The sequence below is a fragment of the Hyperolius riggenbachi genome, chromosome 4 (assembly GCF_040937935.1).
Source record: "Hyperolius riggenbachi isolate aHypRig1 chromosome 4, aHypRig1.pri, whole genome shotgun sequence".
NCBI lineage: Eukaryota > Metazoa > Chordata > Amphibia > Anura > Hyperoliidae > Hyperolius > Hyperolius riggenbachi.
Window position 1 is genome coordinate 492,099,850 of NC_090649.1, and position 23,231 is coordinate 492,123,080.

The 23,231-nt window shown below is 49.2% G+C and overlaps 1 protein-coding gene across 5 annotated transcripts in view; it reads left to right on the forward strand.

The window, feature by feature from the left end:
• Window positions 1-23,231, forward strand: part of TTC7A (tetratricopeptide repeat domain 7A) — a 464,279-nt gene that overhangs the window by 226,706 nt on the left and 214,342 nt on the right. For all 5 annotated transcript variants that reach the window (XM_068233041.1, XM_068233042.1, XM_068233045.1 and 2 more), the window contains one exon: window positions 4,286-4,446. In XM_068233041.1, the coding sequence (XP_068089142.1) occupies window positions 4,286-4,446 (161 nt within the window). The remainder of the gene's footprint in view (window positions 1-4,285; window positions 4,447-23,231) is intronic.

Genomic DNA, 23,231 nt, shown 5'->3' on the forward strand with positions numbered 1-23,231 from the left:
AGTTTGGGCGGTGCAGTTGTGGGAGGTGGTTAGTGTAGGCGGTGCAGCTGTGGGTGGTGGCTTTGTGTGGGCGGTGCAGTTGTGGGAGGCAGCTTAGTGTAGGCGGTGCATCTGTGAGTGGTGGCTTAGTGTGGGCGGTGCAGTTGTGGGAGGTGGTTAGTGTAGGCGTTGCAGCTGTGAGCGGCGGCTTAGTGTGGGCGGTGCAGTTGTGGGAGGCAGCTTAGTGTAGGCGGTGCAGCTGTGGGTGGTGGCTTAGTGTGGGCGGTGCAGTTGTGGGAGGTGGTTAGTGTAGGCGGTGCAGCTGTGGGTGGTGGCTTAGTGTGGGCGGTGCAGTTGTGGGAGGCAGCTTAGTGTAGGCGGTGCATCTGTGAGTGGTGGCTTAGTGTGGGCGGTGCAGCTGTGGGTGGTGGCTTAGTGTGGGCGGTGCAGCTGTGGGTGGTGGCTTAGTGTGGGCGGTGCAGTTGTGGGAGGTGGTTAGTGTAGGCGGTGCATCTGTGAGTGGTGGCTTAGTGTGGGCGGTGCAGCTGTGGGTGGTGGCTTAGTGTGGGCGGTGCAGCTGTGAGTGGTGGCTTAGTGTGGGCGGTGCAGCTGTGAGTGGTGGCTTAGTGTGGGCGGTGCAGCTGTGGGTGGTGGCTTAGTGTGGGCGGTGCAGTTGTGGGAGGTGGTTAGTGTAGGCGGTGCATCTGTGAGTGGTGGCTTAGTGTGGGCGGTGCAGCTGTGGGTGGTGGCTTAGTGTGGGCGGTGCAGCTGTGGGTGGTGGCTTAGTGTGGGCGGTGCAGCTGTGAGTGGTGGCTTAGTGTGGGCGGTGCAGCTGTGGGTGGTGGCTTAGTGTGGGCGGTGCAGTTGTGGGAGGTGGTTAGTGTAGGCGGTGCATCTGTGAGTGGTGGCTTAGTGTGGGCGGTGCAGCTGTGAGCGGCGGCTTGGTGTGGGCGGTGCAGCTGTGAGTGGTGGCTTAGTGTGGGCGGTGCAGCTGTGGGTGGTGGCTTAGTGTGGGCGGTGCAGCTGTGAGTGGTGGCTTAGTGTGGGCGGTGCAGCTGTGGGTGGTGGCTTAGTGTGGGCGGTGCAGTTGTGGGAGGTGGTTAGTGTAGGCGGTGCATCTGTGAGTGGTGGCTTAGTGTGGGCGGTGCAGCTGTGGGTGGTGGCTTAGTGTGGGCGGTGCAGCTGTGGGTGGTGGCTTAGTGTGGGCGGTGCAGCTGTGAGTGGTGGCTTAGTGTGGGCGGTGCAGCTGTGGGTGGTGGCTTAGTGTGGGCGGTGCAGTTGTGGGAGGTGGTTAGTGTAGGCGGTGCATCTGTGAGTGGTGGCTTAGTGTGGGCGGTGCAGCTGTGGGTGGTGGCTTAGTGTGGGCGGTGCAGTTGTGGGAGGTGGTTAGTGTAGGCGGTGCATCTGTGAGTGGTGGCTTAGTGTGGGCGGTGCAGCTGTGGGTGGTGGCTTAGTGTGGGCGGTGCAGTTGTGGGAGGTGGTTAGTGTAGGCGGTGCATCTGTGAGTGGTGGCTTAGTGTGGGCGGTGCAGCTGTGGGTGGTGGCTTAGTGTGGGCGGTGCAGTTGTGGGAGGTGGTTAGTGTAGGCGGTGCATCTGTGAGTGGTGGCTTAGTGTGGGCGGTGCAGCTGTGAGCGGCGGCTTGGTGTGGGCGGTGCAGCTGTGAGTGGTGGCTTAGTGTGGGCGGTGCAGCTGTGGGTGGTGGCTTAGTGTGGGCGGTGCAGCTGTGAGTGGTGGCTTAGTGTGGGCGGTGCAGCTGTGGGTGGTGGCTTAGTGTGGGCGGTGCAGTTGTGGGAGGTGGTTAGTGTAGGCGGTGCATCTGTGAGTGGTGGCTTAGTGTGGGCGGTGCAGCTGTGGGTGGTGGCTTAGTGTGAGCGGTGCAGTTGTGGGAGGTGGTTAGTGTAGGCGGTGCATCTGTGAGTGGTGGCTTAGTGTGGGCGGTGCAGCTGTGGGTGGTGGCTTAGTGTGAGCGGTGCAGTTGTGGGAGGTGGTTAGTGTAGGCGGTGCATCTGTGAGTGGTGGCTTAGTGTGGGCGGTGCAGTTGTGGAAGGAAACATCAGGCATTTCTTTTTAAACAAAGCAGATCTACTTACCTGGGGCTTCCTCCAGCCCCGGCAGCCAGTGTGTCCCTCGCCGCAGCTCCGCTCCCCGCCAGTCGTACAGGGTCCCCTCCATTGTAGCCGCCACCCCGGCGAGGTCGGCAGCTTCTCACGTAACCGGGAGCGTTCTGGGTAGGAGCAGCAGTACTGCACCTGTGCAGAATTCTCTCAGCCGCAGGAGTGTGACCACGAGTGCGACCGACCAGCGAGCTGCAACAGAGGGGACCTCGGGCTAGTGGCTGGGAACGGAGCTGCAGAGAGGGACATATTGGCTGCCAGGGGCTGGAGGAAGCCCCAACTAAGTAGATATGTTTGTTTTTTTAAACACCTGATGTGCATTGATGCACCTGTGGGTGGGGGCTTAGTTAGGGCGGTGGCTTACTGCGACAGTACACTCTGGGCTGGGTGGGTTGTGGGTGGTGCCTTACTGCGACAGTACACTCTAGGCTGGGCAGTTATGGGTGGTGGCTTAGTGTGGGTGGTGGCTTAGTGTGGGCAGTGCCTTACAATGATGGTACACTCTGGGCTGGGCAGTTGTGGGCGGTGCCTTACTGGGACGGTACACTCTGAGCTGGGCAGTTGTGGGCGGTGTCTTACTGCGACGGTACACTCTGGGCTGTGCAGTTGTGGGTGGTGGCTTAGTGTGGGTGGTGGCTTAGTGTGGGCAGTCCCTTACTATGACGGTACACTCTGGGCTGGGCAGTTGTGGGCGGTGCCTTACTGCGACGGTACACTCTGAGCTGGGCAGTTGTGGGCGGTGGCTTATTGTGGGCGGTGCCTTACTGTGACAGTACACTCTGGGCTGTGCAGTTGTGGGCGGTGGCTTACTGTGACTGTACACTCTGGGCTATGCAGTTGTGGGTGGTGGCTTAGTGTGGGCGTTAGCTTACTGCGATGGTACACTCTGGGCTGTGCAGTTGTGGGCGGTGGCTTAGTGTGGGCGGTGCCTTACTGCAACGGTACACTCTGGGCTGTGCAGTTGTGGGCGGTGGCTTAGTGTGGGCGGTGCCTTACTGCGACGGTACACTCTGGGCTGTGCAGTTGTGGGCGGTGGCTTAGTGTGGGTGGTGGCTTACTGTGACAGTACACTCTGGGCAGAGCAGTGGTGGGCGGTAGCTTACTGCGACAGTATACTCTGGGCTGGGCGGGTTGTGGGCGGTGCCTTACTGCGACAGTACACTCTGGGCTGAGCAGTTGTGGGTGGTGGCTTAGTGTGGGCGGTGCCTTACTGCGACGGTACACTCTGGGTTGTGCTGTTTTTGGCGATGGCTTAGTGTGGGCGGTGCCTTACTGCGATGGTACACTCTGGGCTGTGCAGTTGTGGGCGGTGGCTTAGTGTGGGCGGTGCCTTACTGCGACGGTACACTCTGGGCTGTGCAGTTGTGGGCGGTGGCTTAGTGTGGGTGGTGGCTTACTGTGACAGTACACTCTGGGCAGAGCAGTGGTGGGCGGTAGCTTACTGCGACAGTACACTCTTGGCTGGGCGGGTTGTGGGCGGTGCCTTACTGCGACAGTACACTCTGGGCTGAGCAGTTGTGGGTGGTGGCTTAGTGTGGGCGGTGCCTTACTGTGACGGTACACTCTGGGTTGTGCTGTTTTTGGCGATGGCTTAGTGTGGGCGGTGCCTTACTGCGACAGTACACTCTGGGCTGTGCAGTTGTGGGCGGTGGCTTAGTGTAGGCGGTGCCTTACTGTGACGGTACACTCTGGGCTGTGCAGTTGTGGGCGGTGGCTTAGTGTAGGCGGTGCCTTACTGTGACGGTACACTCTGGGCTGTGCAGTTGTGGGCAGTGGCTTAGTGTGGGCGGTGCCTTACTGCAACGGTACACTCTGGGCTGTGCAGTTGTTGGCGATGGCTCAGTGTGGGCAGTAGCTTAGTGCGGCGTGCTTGCAGTGTGTACATTGCATACACGATTCTTTTGAGAATTGGGGGTTTGCTGGTACTTGCCTCTATTCCAATATCAGATGCAGCTATTTTCAGGTTACAATCTGGATGTGGAGCTTTGCGCACCTGCACGCTATAATATGTAAATACGATAGGCTTTCTTCTTTTATAGATGTCAGGGCGACAGCTATCTTCTTTATGCTCCCATTAAATCCATTAAATACAAGGCCCCTCGTTTTGTTCCCTGTCTGCAGTGGCCTAATAGAGATGCCCTTTATGTGAGTATTGTAAAGCAAAGTGTAACAGAAAACGTTTTCATTACAGATATCAGATGCGATACAGCATCTGCAGGAAGCACTGAGGCTGCGGAGAGATGACCTGCACTGTCTCCACCTCCTGGCCCTCCTCTTATCAGCACAGAAGCAGTATAAACACGCCCTGGACATCATCGATATGGCCATAGCCGAATACCCAGAAAACTTCAGGTAGGTGCTGCTGTTAGGGGGTCATTTGTAGCTTTAAGTGGATCCGAGATGAAAAACTAACTATAACAAGTAACTTGTCTATATATCTTATCTAAAGTTTAGATAGTTTACACAGAAAATCTAGCTGCAAACAGCTTCAACAGTATATGATTATTTATTCCTGTGATACAATTAGGGCATCCATGTTCTGTTTGTCACATTGTCACAGGCTGAGGGCTGGAGATGCTATCAGCTTGCCTGTGTGTAAATCCAGTCCCCTCTCCTCTTCCCTCCCCTCTGCCTCTGAAATCTCTGGCTAGTAGCCTCCTCCTCCTGCCCAGACTGAGCTCCCATAAGCCCTTGCTATAGTGCCAAGGCACTCTGGAGGGGAGCTGGGAAAAAAGGGCGCATGCCGCTAGTGGACAAAAAGGGCGCCGCCATTCACTCCCATAATAAATAGCGTTTAATGGGCGCCGAGTAGGAAAAAAGGGCGCCGGAGCTAAATAAAGTTTATAAACGGCGCCAGGAGCTAAATAAAGTTTACAAACGGCGCCCGGCGATGTTTAATGATTTATAACTGAGCTTGTGGTGATTTACGTTTATAAAATGCACCCGTGCCGAATAACGTTTATGAAAATACTAAACATATTTATCTTATTTAAATAATTAAAACATTATTTAAAGTTTTATCCCTTACTGTTTGTAAAACATTATTATTCACAAAATAAAGCGATCAGTACGTAACGTAAATTGCAAAATATTTTTTGAATCCACAATTAGTAAAACATTATTATCCACATAATAAAGGGGGGTCTTAGGTTTAGGCACCAACAGGGGGGTCTTAGGTTTAGGCACCAATAGGGGGGTCTAGGGGTTAGGGGTAGGTACAGGGAGGGGTACTTAGGCAACAACAGGGGGGGTCTTAGGTTTAGGCACCAACAGGGGGGTCTTAGGTTTAGGCACCAACAGGGGGGTCTTAGGTTTAGGCACCAACAGGGGGGTCTTAGGTTTAGGCACCAACAGGGGGGTCTTAGGTTTAGGCACCAATAGGGGGGTCTAGGGGTTAGGGGTAGGTACAGGGAGGGGTACTTAGGCAACAACAGGGGGGGTCTTAGGTTTAGGCACCAACAGGGGGGTCTTAGGTTTAGGCACCAACAGGGGGGTCTTAGGTTTAGGCACCAACAGGGGGGTCTTAGGTTTAGGCACCAACAGGGGGGTCTTAGGTTTAGGCACCAACAGGGGGGTCTTAGGTTTAGGCACCAACAGGGGGGTCTTAGGTTTAGGCACCAACAGGGGGGTCTTAGGTTTAGGCACCAACAGGGGGGTCTTAGGTTTAGGCACCAATAGGGGGGTCTAGGGGTTAGGGGTAGGTACAGGGAGGGGTACTTAGGCAACAACAGGGGGGGGTCTTAGGTTTAGGCACCAACAGGGGGGTCTTAGGTTTAGGCACCAACAGGGGGGTCTTAGGTTTAGGCACCAACAGGGGGGTCTTAGGTTTAGGCACCAACAGGGGGGTCTTAGGTTTAGGCACCAACAGGGGGGTCTTAGGTTTAGGCACCAACAGGGGGGTCTTAGGTTTAGGCACCAACAGGGGAGTCTAGGGGTTAGGGATAGGTACAGGTAGGGTTCTGTGTAAGAGTAGGCTTAGGTATAGTTTTATTAAAATTTTAGTAATAATTACTAATGTATTACAACACTTATTCCGAACGTAGTTATATTTATATCATCTTTATAAACAATATTTTCAGATTTTATTATAAGAACAAACCATAAATGACGGTTATTCACAATAATATACAATTATAACAATTAAACATATATTATTGGTTTTTTTATAAACGTAATTATAAGTTTAACTTTTGAAACAGGGAAGATTAACGTTTTCACAATTTCCGATTTCATAAACATTATTTAATGATTTATAATTTTGTTAAACATTATTTGTAAACGAAATATAGCACACTATATTTATAAACCCTATTAATGATTAATTATTATTTAGAGTTTACACCCCGCGCCCTTTTTGTCCAGGCGCCCTTTTTGTACGTACGCCTCTGGAGGACCTGTGAGCATGGCTTGTTTAGTTTATAGGGAATTAGAGTATTAAAACAAAACAAAAGTATTTGGCTTGAGGAATGCCCTATAAACTACAGTATATGAAAGAAACACAATTATGCAAGGAGTAAAAGTTTATCTCGGATCCACTTTAAAGGACATACGAGGGGAAAATAAACTAATGAAATAAACAATTGTATCTATCTTCCTTCTCCTAAAATTTACTTTTTTTTAAAGAGAATCTGTACTGTCCGATTTGTACCATAACAAACATACCAATCAAATCACTGTGATCTCCTGGATCCCTCTTTGCTGTTTCCGCTGCTCCCGCCGCGATCCTGACTTTCAATCGCCAGTTTTAGGCAGTGTTTACCAATAAAAAACATGGCCGCTAACCAGGAAGTGATGTATGTGTGTATATATATATATATATATATATATATATATATCATGTTACAGTATACTACTAGTTTTTATTACATTGTTAATTATCTACACTCCAGTCAGGGATTCTCAGTTTCTCAGCATGACAAGCTGAAACAGAGAGCAGAGAGCGGACTGTGACTAATAAACAATGCACACACACACAGTGCCTGCAGGGGGCGTGGAGAGAGTGTGCATAACTTCTCCCTATCACAGCAGAGGCAGTGCATTCCTCTGTGTGCCGACAAAGCTTGACAAAGAAAAGAAGATTAGATATATTACAGAGACAGTGCAACTAGAAAAGGCTGCAGTAAGCCAGAGCACATTTGAACAGGTATAGGAACTTATAGGATAGAAGAAATAAGGCTGAACATTTTGTTTCAGAGTCTCTTTAAGATATTTCACAGTTTTATTTTATGTTTAAACATACTTTTTAAGTTTTAACTATATTATTGTTTTTGCTCAATGACACATTCATTGAAGTATGCCAGAGCTAAAATGTATGAACTATTGACCCTTTTTATCTCCTCCCTGCTCTCAGAATCCATTTTCTGCTAGGAAAGTGTTTTATAGTTGTAATTCCTTATCAGTGAGGGTCACAATGTAGTCACTTCCTGTCTGAGTCAGCCACTTACATACCTGATGTTTAACTCTTTCAGGCAGAGAAAGAAAAAAAGCAACACAGCATAGTTATTTGTGTGCTTGGCACTGTACATACACATGTCTATCTCATCATGTCACATGTCACCTCGGGTATCCTTTAATACCCAACTTACCTTAAACACACAACACACACACAAGCTACACGTACAAATACAGGCTTGGTTCTGTTGTTCAGACAGCACTAGTCAGAGCAGGATCATCCACAAGGCAACCTAGGCAGGTGATTTGGGCCTAGTGGGTGTTAAGAGGCCCACCTTTCACCTTCTTTGACCTCTCTCCACTTCAGCTTACCAAAAGGACCACAAGGAGCTGCAAATCTACTACCTTGCCTCGGGACCTATTGCATCTTAATCTATCTATGGCACTAGTTGGCCCCCATACCAGTGGTGTCCACCCAGGTTGTGGAACTTAACCACTTAATGACAAGCTAGCTTTTTTCCTTATATATAGCAGGGGCATTTGTGCCCCTGCTAAAACGCTGCCACCCCGCGGCTAAACGAGGGTCCTTTCCCCTCCAAATCCCCCCTGTGCTGCCGGGGAGCGCTTCCGTGTGAGGCGGGGCTATGAGCTGCAGCCCTGCCTCACACGCGTCTATCAGCGGCGGATCTCCACCTCTCCCCCGCCCCTCTCAGTCTTCCTTCACTGAGAGGGGCGGGGGAGAGGCGGAGATCAGCCGCTGATAGACGCCTGTGAGGCAAGGCTGCAGCTCATAGCCCCGCCTCACACGGAAGTGCACAGGGGTAGCAAAATCTACGGCCAAGTTGGTTGTGATTTTGCAGGGGGGGATTTGGAGGGGAAAGGACCCTCGTTCAGCCGCGGGATAACGGCGTTTTAGCAGGGGCACACATGCCCCTGCTATATATAAGGAAAAAAGCCATTTTTATTATAACTTCAGACTCTCTTTAACAGCTCCAGGACATTTTTATAAGTCAAACAGTGCTGCTGCTGTGCGCGTGCACTTGCGTGCTCCTGCACATACGTGTACGCGCTCCCGCTCGTGCACGTGCGTTCCTGTGCACGTGAGATTAGTGAGAGAAAAAAAACACCATAGAAAAAATACACTTTTATTTCCAAATAATATATTGTCTTCATATATTGTACTAGGGACATAATTAAAATCTTGTGATAACCAGGAGAAATAGGCAGATCAAATGTGTGGGTTTTATGTACAGTAGCAGTGTTTATATTAAAACTATAGGGGATGAAATTGGAGAAATAGTGTATTTTTAAATTTTTTTCCTCGTTTTTCCCTTTAAAATGCATAGAAAATAAAGTAATTACTGAAAACAAATATCAACCCCACAAAGCCTAATTGGTGGTGAAAACAACAAGATATAGATCATGTCATTGTGATTCGTAGTGATTAAGCTATTGGCAAATGAAAGGGATGAGCAGTGAAAGGTGAAAATTGCTCTTGTCCGTTAGGGTAAAAACCGCTTTGGGGTGAACTAGTTAAATAAAGCAAACAGATAATTTAATCTGCCATTTACTTGGCCATATACTGTATGCATCCGATCCAGATCCTTCTGCAATATTTTACTATCTTCCTGTGTGTTGTTGATCATTCTGCTCAACTTTGTACCCAGTCCTGGGATCCCACTGCTAGCAGTCACCCATTTCAAAATGATCCATTGTCCACAACTCTTTGCTTTCTGTCCATTAGCCAGTTCCCTATCCATGCACACAGACTCTATCCTGGTCTCTGTTTCATCCTTCACTGCTCAGCCTGCTTGTTATCAGCCCTGATAATATCCCCGACTGAGCAGTGACAGAGAACTGTGATTAGATGGGAGGAGCTGCTAATGTAATATATTGTGATATAATGTGATATATGTATATTAAAAACCTTTTTTATTTTTAATCTATATTTGTAAGTCATAAGAGGTTTTTAGAAATGGTGATTTCATTTTGCACACAGCCCACTAAATAATATGCTTTTCTGATGAACTATGTTTTGCATGGAGTTTTAGTAAAAAAAAAACACAGAAAACAGCACACCAGAGAGGCAAAAATACCAGGTATAGTATTTATTTTGTAAAATCTATCGGGGGATATGTTTATTTTGTGCTAAAGCGTACAGGAGATCAGGACAAGGTCATAAAAGGGTGCCAGAGTTGTCAAGGTCACACAGGCAACAGCAAACTTGGAGGATGCTGCAAAACCCTTTCAATATCAGCGAGCAAGGTTTGATTTAGGGGAAGGGGCACTTTTTAGCATCTCAGCCTTGGGTGTTGGAAGTAAAAGGATTGGTCACTGTGGGGGAACTACGGTAGCCTGTGTGACAAAGACAAGACCAGGAGCCAAATGGTGCAGTATCGTAGGATAATATTAGCTCAATATTAGAAGAGTAGTTATACTCACAAAGGTGGATTGCAGAACCTGCAACCACCGTATATCGCCTACGAGGAAATCTCCGTCCCCACTCGGTACTCCAGGTCCTGCTGGAAGCGGGTGGTCTCTCTCCTGGGCTCCTTACTAGCTGTGGACGGCACCACACTAGTGGAAATGACACCTTCAAAGGAGATATAGTAGGCAATGAAGAAGGGTGGAGGCCGCCAAAAATAAATATCTCTCAGAATATACATTGTAAATACATGAGGGATCTTACCTCTCCAGATGAACCAACCCAGAAGACAACGCGTTTCTTGGGTCTCTCCCCGCTTTCTCATCAATAAAGTGCCTTAGTGAATTCAGTTTGCAGTGTGGACTCCAAAATAACTAATTACCATCTTGGCACCAAAGTTACTAATTACTATCTAATTTTGGTGTCCAGGCTGCAAATGGAATTCCCTCAGGCACTTTATTGATCTGAGGAATCAGGCAGAGACCCGAGAAATGCGTTGTCTTTTTTTAATTGTGCTTGAATAAACCTTACCTGATCTAAACCATTGTTTTTCTTATGTGGTTCATCTGGAGAGCTAAGATACATAGTTACATAGTTATTTGGGTTGAAAAAAGACATCCGTCCATCGAGTTCAACCAGAAAACAAAGCACAACACCAGCCTGCTCCCTCACATATCCCTGTTGATCCAGAGGAAGGTGAAAAACCCTTACAAGGCATGGTCCAATTAGCCCCAAAAGGGAAAAATTCCTTATCAACTCCAGATGGCAATCAGATAAAATCCCTGGATCAACATCACTGGGCATTACCTAGTAATTGTAGCCATGGATGTCTTTCAACGCAAGGAAAGCATCTAAGCCCCCTTTAAATGCAGTTCTAGAATTTGCCATAACTACTTCCTGTGGCAATACATTTTTTATATCTTAATCACTCTTACTGTAAAGAACCCTTTCCTAAATAAATGGCTAAAACGTTTTTCCTCCATGCGTAGATCATGTCCTCTAGTCCTTTGAGAAGGCCTAGGGACAAAAAGCTCATCCGCCAAGCTATTATATTGCCCTCTGATGTATTTATACATGTTAATTAGATCCCCTCTAAGGCGTCTTTTCTCTAGACTAAATAAACCCAGTTTATCTAACCTTTCTTGGTAAGTGAGACCTTCCATCCCACGTATCAATTTTGTTGCTCGTCTCTGCACCTGCTCTAAAACTGCAATATCTTTCCTGTAATGTGGTGCCCAGAACTGAATTCCATATTCCAGATGTGGCCTTACTAGAGAGTTAAACAGGGGCAATATTATGCTAGCATCTCGGGGTTTTATTTCCCTTTAAATGCATCCCAAAATTGTATTCGCTTTAGCTGCAGCGGCTTGGCATTGAGTACGATTATTTAACTTGTTGTCGATGAGTACTCCTAAGTCCTTCTCCAAGTTTCAAGTCCCCAACTGTATCCTATTTATTTTGTATGGTGCTAAACCATTGGTACGCTCAAAATGCATGAGTTTACATTTGTCAACATTGAATTTCATCTGCCATTTATGTGCCCATATAGCCATCCTATCCAGATCCTGTTGCAATATGCCGCTATCTTCCTGAGAGTTGATGATTCCTCATGTATTTACGTCTTTATAACTTATACTGTGAGAGACATTTGTTTTTGGGTGCCTCCACCCTTCTTCATTAGGTGTTGGAAGAGCTTGCTCAGACCTTGCAGACAAGTCTAGGACAACCAAGTCGAGCAGCAAGGCACCGCTATGATGTAGCCTCTCTTCAGTAATAAGCAGGTACGGTGGCGCCTACTGTTCCTATGTCCTGCGTATCCACGTGAAGTATGATTTCAGTGATATGTCCGCCGCAAGAGGTCCTCATTATCATCATGATTTATATGAGGAAACGCCCGGCACTACATAACACCCGCCGTTATCCCAGCACCATTGTTGCAGCTGGAAAGGACGTGACAATCATTCTTGGATACGATTGGCCCCCCGCCTTCTCTGGGCCCCGTAGGTGCCGCCGCCTTTGTATTCCCAGACTCAGCACGATCTCGGAAATAACATGCTGCGTTATGATTAAAAACATCCCGAAAAGCCGAAAACTTTATTTGAGGACATGGAGAGAAGTTTGGCTTCATTATTTTCGGGAATGAGTTTATCCCTCGCGTGCGGCAGTCATTTAGGCGCGGAGGATCCGTGTCTGCACTTCATTGTTTTGGTGGCCGGCTTGCAGCAGAGCTCATAGCCGGCTTATTATGCTCCGGCGGGTCTCTACCAGCGACTGCCGCTAATTAGCCGACAGTGAGGAATGGCGCGCTTCGCTCTATTCTTCCCCTGATCATTAAAATGTCTCAGATTTCCCCGGTCTCTCTGACATTAACTGCCAAAAAGCATTGTGACCTAAGATCACACATTTCAGCAAAGATACTCATATTCTGATGTGAGAAAATGTCATCAGCAATTCCAATCCACCGCCCCAGGCCCGGGCCGGCTTTATGCAGTTACTGGATTAGTATTACTTCTTATCTTTTATAAGAAAATGGAGAGACCTGAACCCAGGGCCTTCTGTTTAAAGCACCAGTACAAGCTTAGCTTTTTCTAATGCATTTATGATCGTTATTGATTTTTAAAGTGCCAACATATTCCGAGACGCTGTACAGAGTAAAGCCTCGTTCACATCTGCTGTGCTGAAAAATGTGTGAAAGCGTTTTTGTGCGTTGCGCTGCGCTTCTTTAACCTTCCTGGCGGTAACCCCGAACGTAGTTCGGTGTAAGCCGCGCAGGAGGTTTTCTCCGGCCCTGCTCGGCCGATTTTCTTAATTTTTTTTTTGCTGGACGCAGCTAGCACTCTGCTAGCTGCGCCAGCACACCGATCGCCGCCGCCCCATGCCCGATCGCTTCTATTCGTCGCAGCGCGCGCCCCCCCCCCCCAGTCCCCGTGCGCTGCCTGGCCAATCAGTGCCAGGCAGCGCCGAGGGGTGGATCGGGACTCCCAATGACGTCGCTGACGTCATCCCGCCCCGTCGCTATGGCGACGGGGGAAGCCCTCCAGGAAATCCCGTTCTTTGAACGGAATTTCCTGATCGGAGATCGCCGAAGGCTATCGAAGCGGGCGGGGGGATGCCGCTGAGCAGCGGCTATCATGAAGCGAGCCCTGGGCTCGCTACATGATTTAAAAAAAAAAAAACTGCCGCGCTGCCTCCTGGCAGAATTTTTCATACCGCCAGGAGGGTTAAAGCACGTTTTGCTTATTGTAGCGGTAGCAGTTGTCAATAAAACTTTGTTTTTCTATATAAATGTATTTTGTTTCTCCAATTAGGAATAAAAAACGCATGCGCTTCTATGCGTTAAAAAAGCGCACCCATTCACTTGCATTGATGTGCGCTTTCCAGCTCAACGCACAGAAATGCATGCAACCCTACGTTTCTGTAACGCTGCTCAGCGCAGCGCATAGATGTGAACCAGCTACATTTAGTTACTTGGGAAAATAAATGCCTTGCTGATCGCACAGGGCAGTGCGCTGTAAAAAGCGCACAGAAACGGCCCTGATGTGAACGAGGCCTTAGGCGTCTTGCACACTACATGCGATTCCGATTTTGATTGTTAATCGATTTTCACATGCGATTCCGATTTCCGATTTTTAATCGGTATTGCATGCTGCGTTTTTTCTGTGGTTTTCTTTTTATAGGATCCGGGGAAAAGTGGAATCGGTATCGCAAATCGGATTTGCAGTGTGCAGGGAGCCTAAGGGCTGGTGCACGCCAAGAGCGCTTCTGAGCGCTTTTTAAAATACTTGCGCTTCAAAAAGCGCTTGGCTAATGTATTTGAATGGGATGGATCTCACCAGAACGATGAGCTTTTTTCCCAAAAGCAAACTCGGGTCCTGCAGCATTTTTGCTGATTTCTGAGGTGATTCAACCATTCAATGTTGAGTATAGGAAAGTGGAAAATCGTTCTGAAAAGCGCTAGATCAGAGCGATTTTCCAAGCGTTTTTTGTTACAGAAGCTGTTCAGTTCCAGCTCTACTGTAACAAAAAATAAAAACCGCTACACCAAAACGCCACAGAAATCGTTAGGCATGATTACAAAATCGCTAGGCACATGCCTAGAATCGCCTGTAAAAATCACTTCAAAAAGCGCTGAGCATTTGCTTTTACACTAGAGCTTTTTGGTGTGCACTGGCCCTAAGGCTGGATTTACACTGTATGAAAAGCAGATCCTGTAAAAACTGGTTTGTTTTCCATTTAATCTATTAGGGCCCTTTTCCACCAGCGCGTTTGCGCTGGCTGAATCGCAAAAACGCAAACCGCTAGCGATTTTACAATCGCTACGGTTTGCTTTTTAACATAGGAATCGCGGTAGGTCATTTCCACTACCGCGATTCGTTTTTGCCGGTAACGCGAACGCGCGGCGGAGCGATATTTGCCGCGATTTTGCTATGCAGTGCATAGCATAGCAAAATCGCGGCCGCGAACGTCGGGGAATCGCCGGTAATTGCGATTCAGCAATCGCTAGCGTTCAGCGTGAACGCTAGCGATTGCTAGTGGAAAAGGGCCCTTAGCAGCTTCAATAGAGTTATATCGTGTGAGATAGGTGCACTGCTTGTGACTCCAGTAACCAGAACTCTTTGTACATTCTTGGAATGCTTTGATCTCTCTCTTCTAGCAGAAAATATAGAAACTGAAAGCAGAAGTCCTCTGTTATTGTCTCACGCTGCCCCCTAATGACAAGTGGCCATAAACGCACATTACAGCAGTACTAATTAGAAAAAAAGGAAATGTAACAAATAAGAAATTTAAACAAAAGTGCTAAACTAAATTGGTCTGTAGCACTTGCAAGCCTCTAAAGAAATTGGCTGCTAAAGGGTTAAACGGATCATTTTTTTTTTTACATTGTGGGTGTTATTCATCCGGTTTTGTGGTCTATTTTTTTTTTTTGCAATCGATTGCCGCGTTCTCCTATCACTGCTGCCGCCACCCTTCACATCCTCTGCGGCTGCTGCCGCCGTCCAGTTGGGTCCTTGCATGCTGGAAACGTCAGTATACCAATCCCAATGTCATACCAGAAGCATCTCAGGCTCCCATTGGTTTGCAATAGACCAGTGGGTATGGCCCCTCCCACAGAGGATTTCCATTGGTCCACTGCTCAATGAACCAATGAGAATCCTCTCTGGAGAGGGACAGTTCCTATCTATTACAACCAATGGGAGCCTGGGGAGGAGGCTGCATGACATCATAACCTAGGCTGTGACATCACTGGAAGGGAGGGGTTACATACAGGGCTGTGGAGTCAGAGTCGTGGAGTCGGAGTAATTTTGGGTGCCTGGAGTCGGAGACGGGAAAAAATGCACCGACTCCGACTCCTAATGAATTTAAACTGTAATTAAAATAGAAAATATGATAAAATGTTCTATTTCTCAGATAATAGTCATCATAAATGTGTATATATACAGTATATATATACAGTAATAGCTGTGCTTAGTCCACAAAAATGAAATAAACCAATCAAAATTAGTTACTTGTGCTGCTTCAATAAAGCAGTCCCCGTATTTTTAAGGTCAGATATACATATCTGATTGTGACTGTATATCTGATGTGTACACAGGAATCTCTTATATATACTAAATAACATCTATGCTGTAAGAATAAAGCCTGATGTGTAGCTGTGTCACTAATAGAGATGGTCAACGAGATGGAAATAATTCTGCATTGATGCGGATTTATGCAAATGTATGCACTCCCTTTGCTGATGAAATCAAATAATTTGATATGTTGTTAAAATTTGGTTTGGTGACTACAAATTAAAGGGTACCTGAGAAGGATGAAAAGAAAAGTGTTATACATACCTGGGGCTTCCTCCAGCCCCCTTCAGGCTAATCAGTCCCTCGCTGTCCTCCTCCACCACCTGGATCTTGTGCTATGAGTCCCGGTAATTCAGCCAGTCAGAGCAGTCTGGCTACGTGCCGCTTCCACAGCTAGGAGCGTTCTGCACCTGCGCAATAGGGCTATGCAGGTGTAGTACGCTCCCGGCGGCGGAGTGTGTGCATGCGCACTACACCAGACTGGCTTAAGTACCTGGACTCATAGCAGAAGATCCAGGTGGTGGAGGAGGACAGCGAGGGACTGATTAGCCTGAAGGGGGCTGGAGGAAGCCCCAGGTATGTATAAAACTTTCATCTGTCTCAGGTGTACTTTGTTACACAGTAGTACTATACTCTACATATGCACTCCCCACACAGCTGCAGGGAATCCACTGAGAATGTTGTGCACATTGAACACAGAGGTGTTGTCTATCACCCATAAACCTGGTTCAGATTGTGCATGAAGAATGTGTAATAGAGGAAGAATAGCCTCATTCTCCTGCGGAGTACCTGCACACCACTCTAACATGTACCCACAGTTACATTGCCTAGGGCCTGATCCATGTTCAGATTGTGCATGAAGAATGTGTAATAGAGGAAGAATCCCCTCATTCCCCTGCAGAGTACCTGCACATCACTCTTACATGTACCCACAGTTACATTGCCTAGGGCCTGATCCATGTTCAGATTGTGCATGAAGAATGTGTAATAGAGGAAGAATCTCCTTATTCCCCTGCAGAGTACCTGCACATCACTCTTACATGTACCCACAGTTACATTGCCTAGGGCCTGATCCATGTTCAGATTGTGCATGAAGAATGTGTAATAGAGGAAGAGTCTCCTTATTCCCCTGCAGAGTACCTGCACATCACTCTTACATGTACCCACAGTTACATTGCCTAGGGCCTGATAGATGTTCTTTGTTCCGGCCTGTACCTTTTACAAGTACTCTTACCAAGGACTAGTTGTAGTCTATGACTGAAGGGAATAAATATGGCAGTCTCCATATCCTTCTCACTTCAGTTGTATTAAAGTGTTGGCAGTTAAGAGACGAATTTCATGTTACTTTCAATCAACAAGATTGTAATATGCAAATTAGAGGAGGAGGAGACTGAGTCGGTGGATTTTTGTACCGACTCCACAGCCCTGGATACATATCAATATTCTACTATTTATATAGAAATAAGAAGCATTTTTGATGCTGAAACCAGGATAAATAAGGTAAAAAAGGTATACTGAATAATTTAGTGCATTCTACTACATGTCGTTGCAGTTCCTCTTTAACCTCTTGACTTGAGGACCTCAGTCAGCACACTGCAGCTTTAACAGCTCGCTGCACGGTCGTACAACTTAGCACACATATGAATCTTACCGCCTCATCTTGCCACCAGCAGAGATTTCTGTTGGTGGCATCTGATTGCTGCTACGATGTGTGTTTATATTTTATTATTAATTTCCAAAGTTTTTTTTTTTTTAATAAAAATATCTTTTTTTTTATTTCTCTCCCTCCTTCCCTCCACCCCGAGAGCCAATCAGAGCTGATCACCTCTCATAGGCATCACTTTGTGAGCCACTCCCGGGGACAGCTCAGTGACAGAGCTGTCCCCTGTACAGCACCGCAGGAGATCACAGTGCTGTACATACAAATAGTGGCCTTTTTCCCTCTTTTACAGCCTGTCAGCCACGATCGCAGCTAGCAGTCTGAACACGGAGCTCCGCTCCATGTCTCGGCAAAGAAGGATCGCACATGCGCACGAGAGTTCCCTGTTAATCTCCGCCTCCAGGACTTGATGAAGTTAAGTGATCCTGGGAGAGTCACTCGGCGTAAGGTGGTCGCAGAGTGGTTAAAGGGAACATAAAGTCACACTGCTGTCCCCAATTTAGTTTTCCTAAGCTTCTTCCAGTCTCCTGTAGATGTCCTGTCCTCGCTGTCCTTCCGCTCTTCTCCCTCCAGCGGCTGTCCCCTCTGAAAGCTGCATGACCCGGGAGCATTCTGCGCTTGCACAGTTCGAAAAAAAAATGCAGCTGTGCATGCGCAGTAGCTCGCGCCTGGCTGAGATTTCAGAGGGGGCAGCAGCTGCAGGGAGAAGAGCAGAAGGACCACGAGAGCACGAGGACTACAGGGGGCTGGAAGAAGCCACGGGTAAGTTGAACTGGGGAGCTTACTGTCACTTTAGGTTCTCTTTAAGTATAAAAGCACACTAACAATTCCATTAAAGACAATTGTTGCAAGGGTGTAGCTTGTAGGGCCCCACAAAAAATTATAAGACAGCTTTTTTTACCCCCCCCCCCCCCCCCACACACACACACACACACACACACACACACCACCTGATGAAGGGCTCCGCCCGAAACATGTAGTGTCATCGCTTGCTCCAATACAGCTTGTTGCTGCATACAGCTCCTGAGTGCCGTGTCTTCTTTGATGCATTGTCTATGGATGTGCAGGGGTGGTGTACCTGCTAGACGCTGAGCACCGGCTGGACGATTGTGATATCGTTTGTTTCCCAGAGCAAGGAGGTCCTGTTTTACTTTTGTCCCACACACACACCAGTTTTAGGTAGTCTGAGGTGCCCCCCAGAATTAGGCAACCCCCCCTGCAGTAGGGGAAGTCAGAGGAGCCTCCAGTAGAGTTGGGCCGAACCTCTGATTTTAGGTTCGCGAACTTCCGCGGAAGGTTCGGTTCGCGTAAAAGTTCGCGAACCGCCATAGACTTCAATGGGGATGCGAACTTTGAAAAAAAAAAATATGCAGGCCACAAACGTGATGGAAAAGATGTTTCAAGGGGTCTAACACCTGGACCCCCAGGTGGAGGAGTGGGATACATGCCAAAAGTCCCCGGGAAAAATCTGGATTTGACGCAAAGCAGCGTTTTAAGGGCAGAAATCACATTGATCGCTAAATGACAGGCCTAAAGTGCTTTAAAACATCTTGCATGTGTATACATCAATCAAGTAGTGTAATTAAGGTACTGCTTCACACTGACACACCAAACTCACCGTGTAACGCACCGCAAACAGCTGTTTGTGTAGTGACGGCCGTGCTGGACTGGTGCGCACCATGGCGAGAACAGGTATGCAGTGGCGGGTTCACTGAACAGAACAGGTATGCAGTGGCGGGTTAACTGAATAGAACAGGTATGCAGTGGTGGGTTCACAGAACAGGTATGCAGTGGCAGGTTCACTGAACAGGTATGCAGTGGCGGGTTCACTGAACAGGTATGCAGTGGTGGGTTCACAGAACAGGTATGCAGTGGCAGGTTCACTGAACAGGTATGCAGTGGTGGATTCACTGAACAGGTATGCAGTGGTGGGTTCACTGAACAGGTATGCAGTGGTGGGTTCACTGAACAGGTATGCAGTGGTGAGTTCACAGTACAGGTATGCAGTGGTGGGTTCACAGAACAGGTATGCAGTGGTGGGTTCACAGAACAGGTATGCAGTGGTGGGTTCACAGAACAGGTATGCAGTGGTGGGTTCACTGAACAGGTATGCAGTGGCAGGTTCACTGAACAGGTATGCAGTGGTGGGTTCACTGAACAGGTATGCAGTGGCAGGTTCACTGAACAGGTATGCAGTGGTGGGTTCACAGAACAGGTATGCAGTGGTGGGTTCACTGAACAGGTATGCAGTGGTGGGTTCACAGTACAGGTATGCAGTGGTGGGTTCACAGAACAGGTATGCAGCCAGGAACAAGCTAAGCCTAACTAATCTTTCCCTATGAGAGACAGTCTGCAGCAGCTCGCCCTACTCTCACTAATGCAGGCACATGAGTGACCGTAATGGCCGCCGCTGCCTGCCTTATATAAGGGGGGTGGGGCTCCAGGGGCTAGTGTAGCCTAATTGGCTACACTGGGCCTGCTGACTGTGATTTAGAGGGTCAAAGTTGACCCTCCATGGTGCATTATGGGGCGAACCGAACTTCCGCAAACGTTCGCCTGCGGGGCGCGAACCACGGAAGTTCGCATGGAACCGTTCGCAGGCGAACCGTTCGGCCCAACTCTAGCCTCCAGCAATAGATAGCCCTCCAGTATTAGATAGCCTCCCCAGTACAGGTAACCAGAGGGCTCCCCAGTATTAGGTGTCCCCAGATATAGATATGGTCTCTCCTTTGCTCTGCTTGCAGTACCCCTCAGTGTGGGAGGTGGGGGTGTTATCACTGCCGGCCATTGCTTCTGGGCCCCTCAGTGTGGGAGGTGGGGGCGTTATCACTGCCGGCCATTGCTTCTGGGCCCCTCAGTGTGGGAGGTGGGGGCGTTATCACTGCCGGCCATTGCTTCTGGCCCCTCAGTGTGGGAGGTGGGGGCGTTATCACTGCCGGCCATTGCTTCTGGGCCCCTCAGTGTGGGAGGTGGGGGCGTTATCACTGCCGGCCATTGCTTCTGGCCCCTCAGTGTGGGAGGTGGGGGCGTTATTACTGCCGGCCATTGCTTCTGGGCCCCTCAGTGTGGGAGGTGGGGACGTTATCACTGCCGGCCATTGCTTCTGGCCCCTCAGTGTGGGAGGTGGGGGCGTTATCACTGCCGGCCATTGCTTCTGGGCCCCTCAGTGTGGGAGGTGGGGGCGTTATCACTGCCGGCCATTGCTTCTGGCCCCTCAGTGTGGGAGGTGGGGGCGTTATCACTGCCGGCCATTGCTTCTGGGCCCCTCAGTGTGGGAGGTGGGGGCGTTATCACTGCCGGCCATTGCTTCTGGCCCCTCAGTGTGGGAGGTGGGGGCGTTATCACTGCCGGCCATTGCTTCTGGGCCCCTCAGTGTGGGAGGTGGGGGCGTTATCACTGCCGGCCATTGCTTCTGGGCCCCTCAGTGTGGGAGGTGGGGGCGTTATCACTGCCGGCCATTGCTTCTGGGCCCCTCAGTGTGGGAGGTGGGGGCGTTATCACTGCCGGCCATTGCTTCTGGCCCCTCAGTGTGGGAGGTGGGGATGGGAGCATTATCACTGCCGGCCATTGCTCCTGGGCCCCTCTTGGCTCTGAGCCCCACAGCGGGAGATAAATCTGTGCATCTGTTTATTATACAGTAATATCCTCCCTCTGCCTTCATGTATTTTATAAGCCTGTTGTCTGGATGGATTTCCTCCATTAATACAGTATAACAAGCCGCTAATATAAATATGAAATCCTGATTTATTAGGTGTCATCCGTGCGTTGCCGGGCTAATAAAAGCTCCCGCAGTTGCCGTGTGTGGTGTGTACTGCAGTGTTGCCATGGCAGCCCCTCTCTGGCAGTGATTTTAATATGGAAACAAATCTGCTCTGTGTGTTTAGCAATATGTGGTGCATGAATCTCGCCCTCATTACATTACCTATTCCCAGCCCAGAGAAACGCGCTTCTCCCAGACAGATGTTCCTCTCAGTGCAGCTGCCGATGGGGAGAAATGGCTTCTTGGGTTTAATTTTGCTTCTCTTCTCAGTGTAAAAATGCCCACTTATTGCTGAAACACGAGGGATGGGCAGAGTAGGAATCGGTGTTTACCATCCGCAGGGGGTTCACACAGGGACACTTTAAGGGGACAGTTTCCATGACGCCCACCAGTAAAGGGGACAGACCAGGCTTGGATTTACCTCAGAGGAGCCTATGGGCACAGATGTCCTGGCACCCTAGACTCCGCCCTCCATGCATGCAGGCCCGGATTTACCTCAGAGGAGCCTATGGGCACAGATGTCCGGGCACCTTAGACTTTGCCCTCTAGGAATCTACAAACCCCGCACCGCAAGTGTGCTGCCTGGCTTCTCCCTTACTTCCCTTGCCCATCATAGGTAGCTACAGGTGCTCCTTAGTATTAGGTAGCCAGACATACCCTCAACATTAAAGAGACACTGTAATAAAAAATAACGTCCCCTGGGGGTACTCACCTGGGGAGGGGGAAGCCTCAGGGTCCCAATGAGGCTGCCCCCTCCCCTGTAGCTGCAGGCAATCCAGCGCTGGCTCCCCCGAAGCCTCCCACAATCCAGGCTCGACAAGCCTTGATACATTTCCTCCCTGGCTCCAGTGGGGGCGCTGTTGCGGCTCTCAGCTCGGAGATAGGCGGAAATAGCCAATCGCTGTCGGGTCCGCTCTACTGCGCAGGTGCAGAAGACTTGCGCCTGCGCAGAAGAGCGGACCAACAGCGATCGGCTATTTCCGCCTATCTCTGAGCGGAGAGCCGATACGGCACCTGCGCTGGAGCTGGGGAGGTAAATATTTACATCCCCGCAGTTCGGAGGGGCACAGCAAGACCGCCGTGGAACACAGGAGGACGGGGGAAGCCTCAATAGGATCCGGAGACTTCCCCCACCCGGGATGAGTACCCCCAGGGGAACTTTTTTAGTTACAGGTTTTCTTTAAGTAGCTAGAGGTGCCCCCAAGTATTATGTAGCTAGAGGAACCTCAGTATTAAGTAGCTAGAGGTGCCTCTGACTGAAGGGAAATTCCGTCAGGTGAATCCCGAGAGCAGGTTGCGTAACCTCTCATTTACTATCTCATCAGGACTCTGCATAGGGAAGGTGGGAGGGAGAGAGGATGGGAGGGGAGTGAGACGCCTTTCCATCATCAGGCGCCTGTAGGCAAGTGCCTACGGTGCCTTATGATAAATCCAGCCCTGGGACAGGCTTCTTATGGATGTTATCAATCACTCTGGACACCAATGTCTTCCCAGATCCCTGATGTGCTGGCCTGTAATAGATCACCGGAGGCCGGGCGCACACATGGCAGAAATGCTTGCGGAGCGGGAAACGCTATGTTTTATGCAGCAATGTTAGGCCCCATTCACACTTGCGTTTTGCCATGCAAACGGACCGGATCCTGATCGGATCAGGACCTGATCCGGATCGGAACCGTATGGTTCCGATCCGGATCCGATCTGGATCTGGTCCGTTTGCATCAGGCATGCATCAGGCTGCTATCCGGATCCGTGGGCAAAAAATAGTGAAATTTAAATAAAAAAATGTTGGGGTCAGCAGAAGGTGCACCTGGTGCACCTGTAGAATCAGGTTCCTCCGCTGTAGGCCCCACCTCCACCTCCGACATTCTGCCAAACAGCTCCAGCACGTCTGTCACTGCTGCTCCACTCCAGACATGCTTGGCCCATGTGTCCCCATCCGAAATGGCCGCTTGGATACGCATAGGAAGTGGGGTAGAACGTCTGGTGTTTGTAGGCAGTGTGTTCTGTGCCTTCCGTTTCCCATTGGTTTCTGTGTTCTGGATGGTGCTGTCAGGCTCAGGTCCGGCTCCGGTCCGGGTGTGTGGGCTGGAGATCCGGACCCAAAAAATAGCGCGTGTTGGAAAAGTGTCCGGTCCGGCTCCGTACTGTACAGAACGGACACGTGTGAACGTCCGCATAGCCTTTGCATTGCTATGCGTTCCGCCTGTACAGTATACGGTCCGGATCCGGCCCGGCGAATCCGGACAGGGAACGCTAATGTGAACCGAGCCTTAGTCTATGGGACGCAGAAGGACCAGCGTTGCACTTGCAATTTACAGTAAGCGTTCTGCA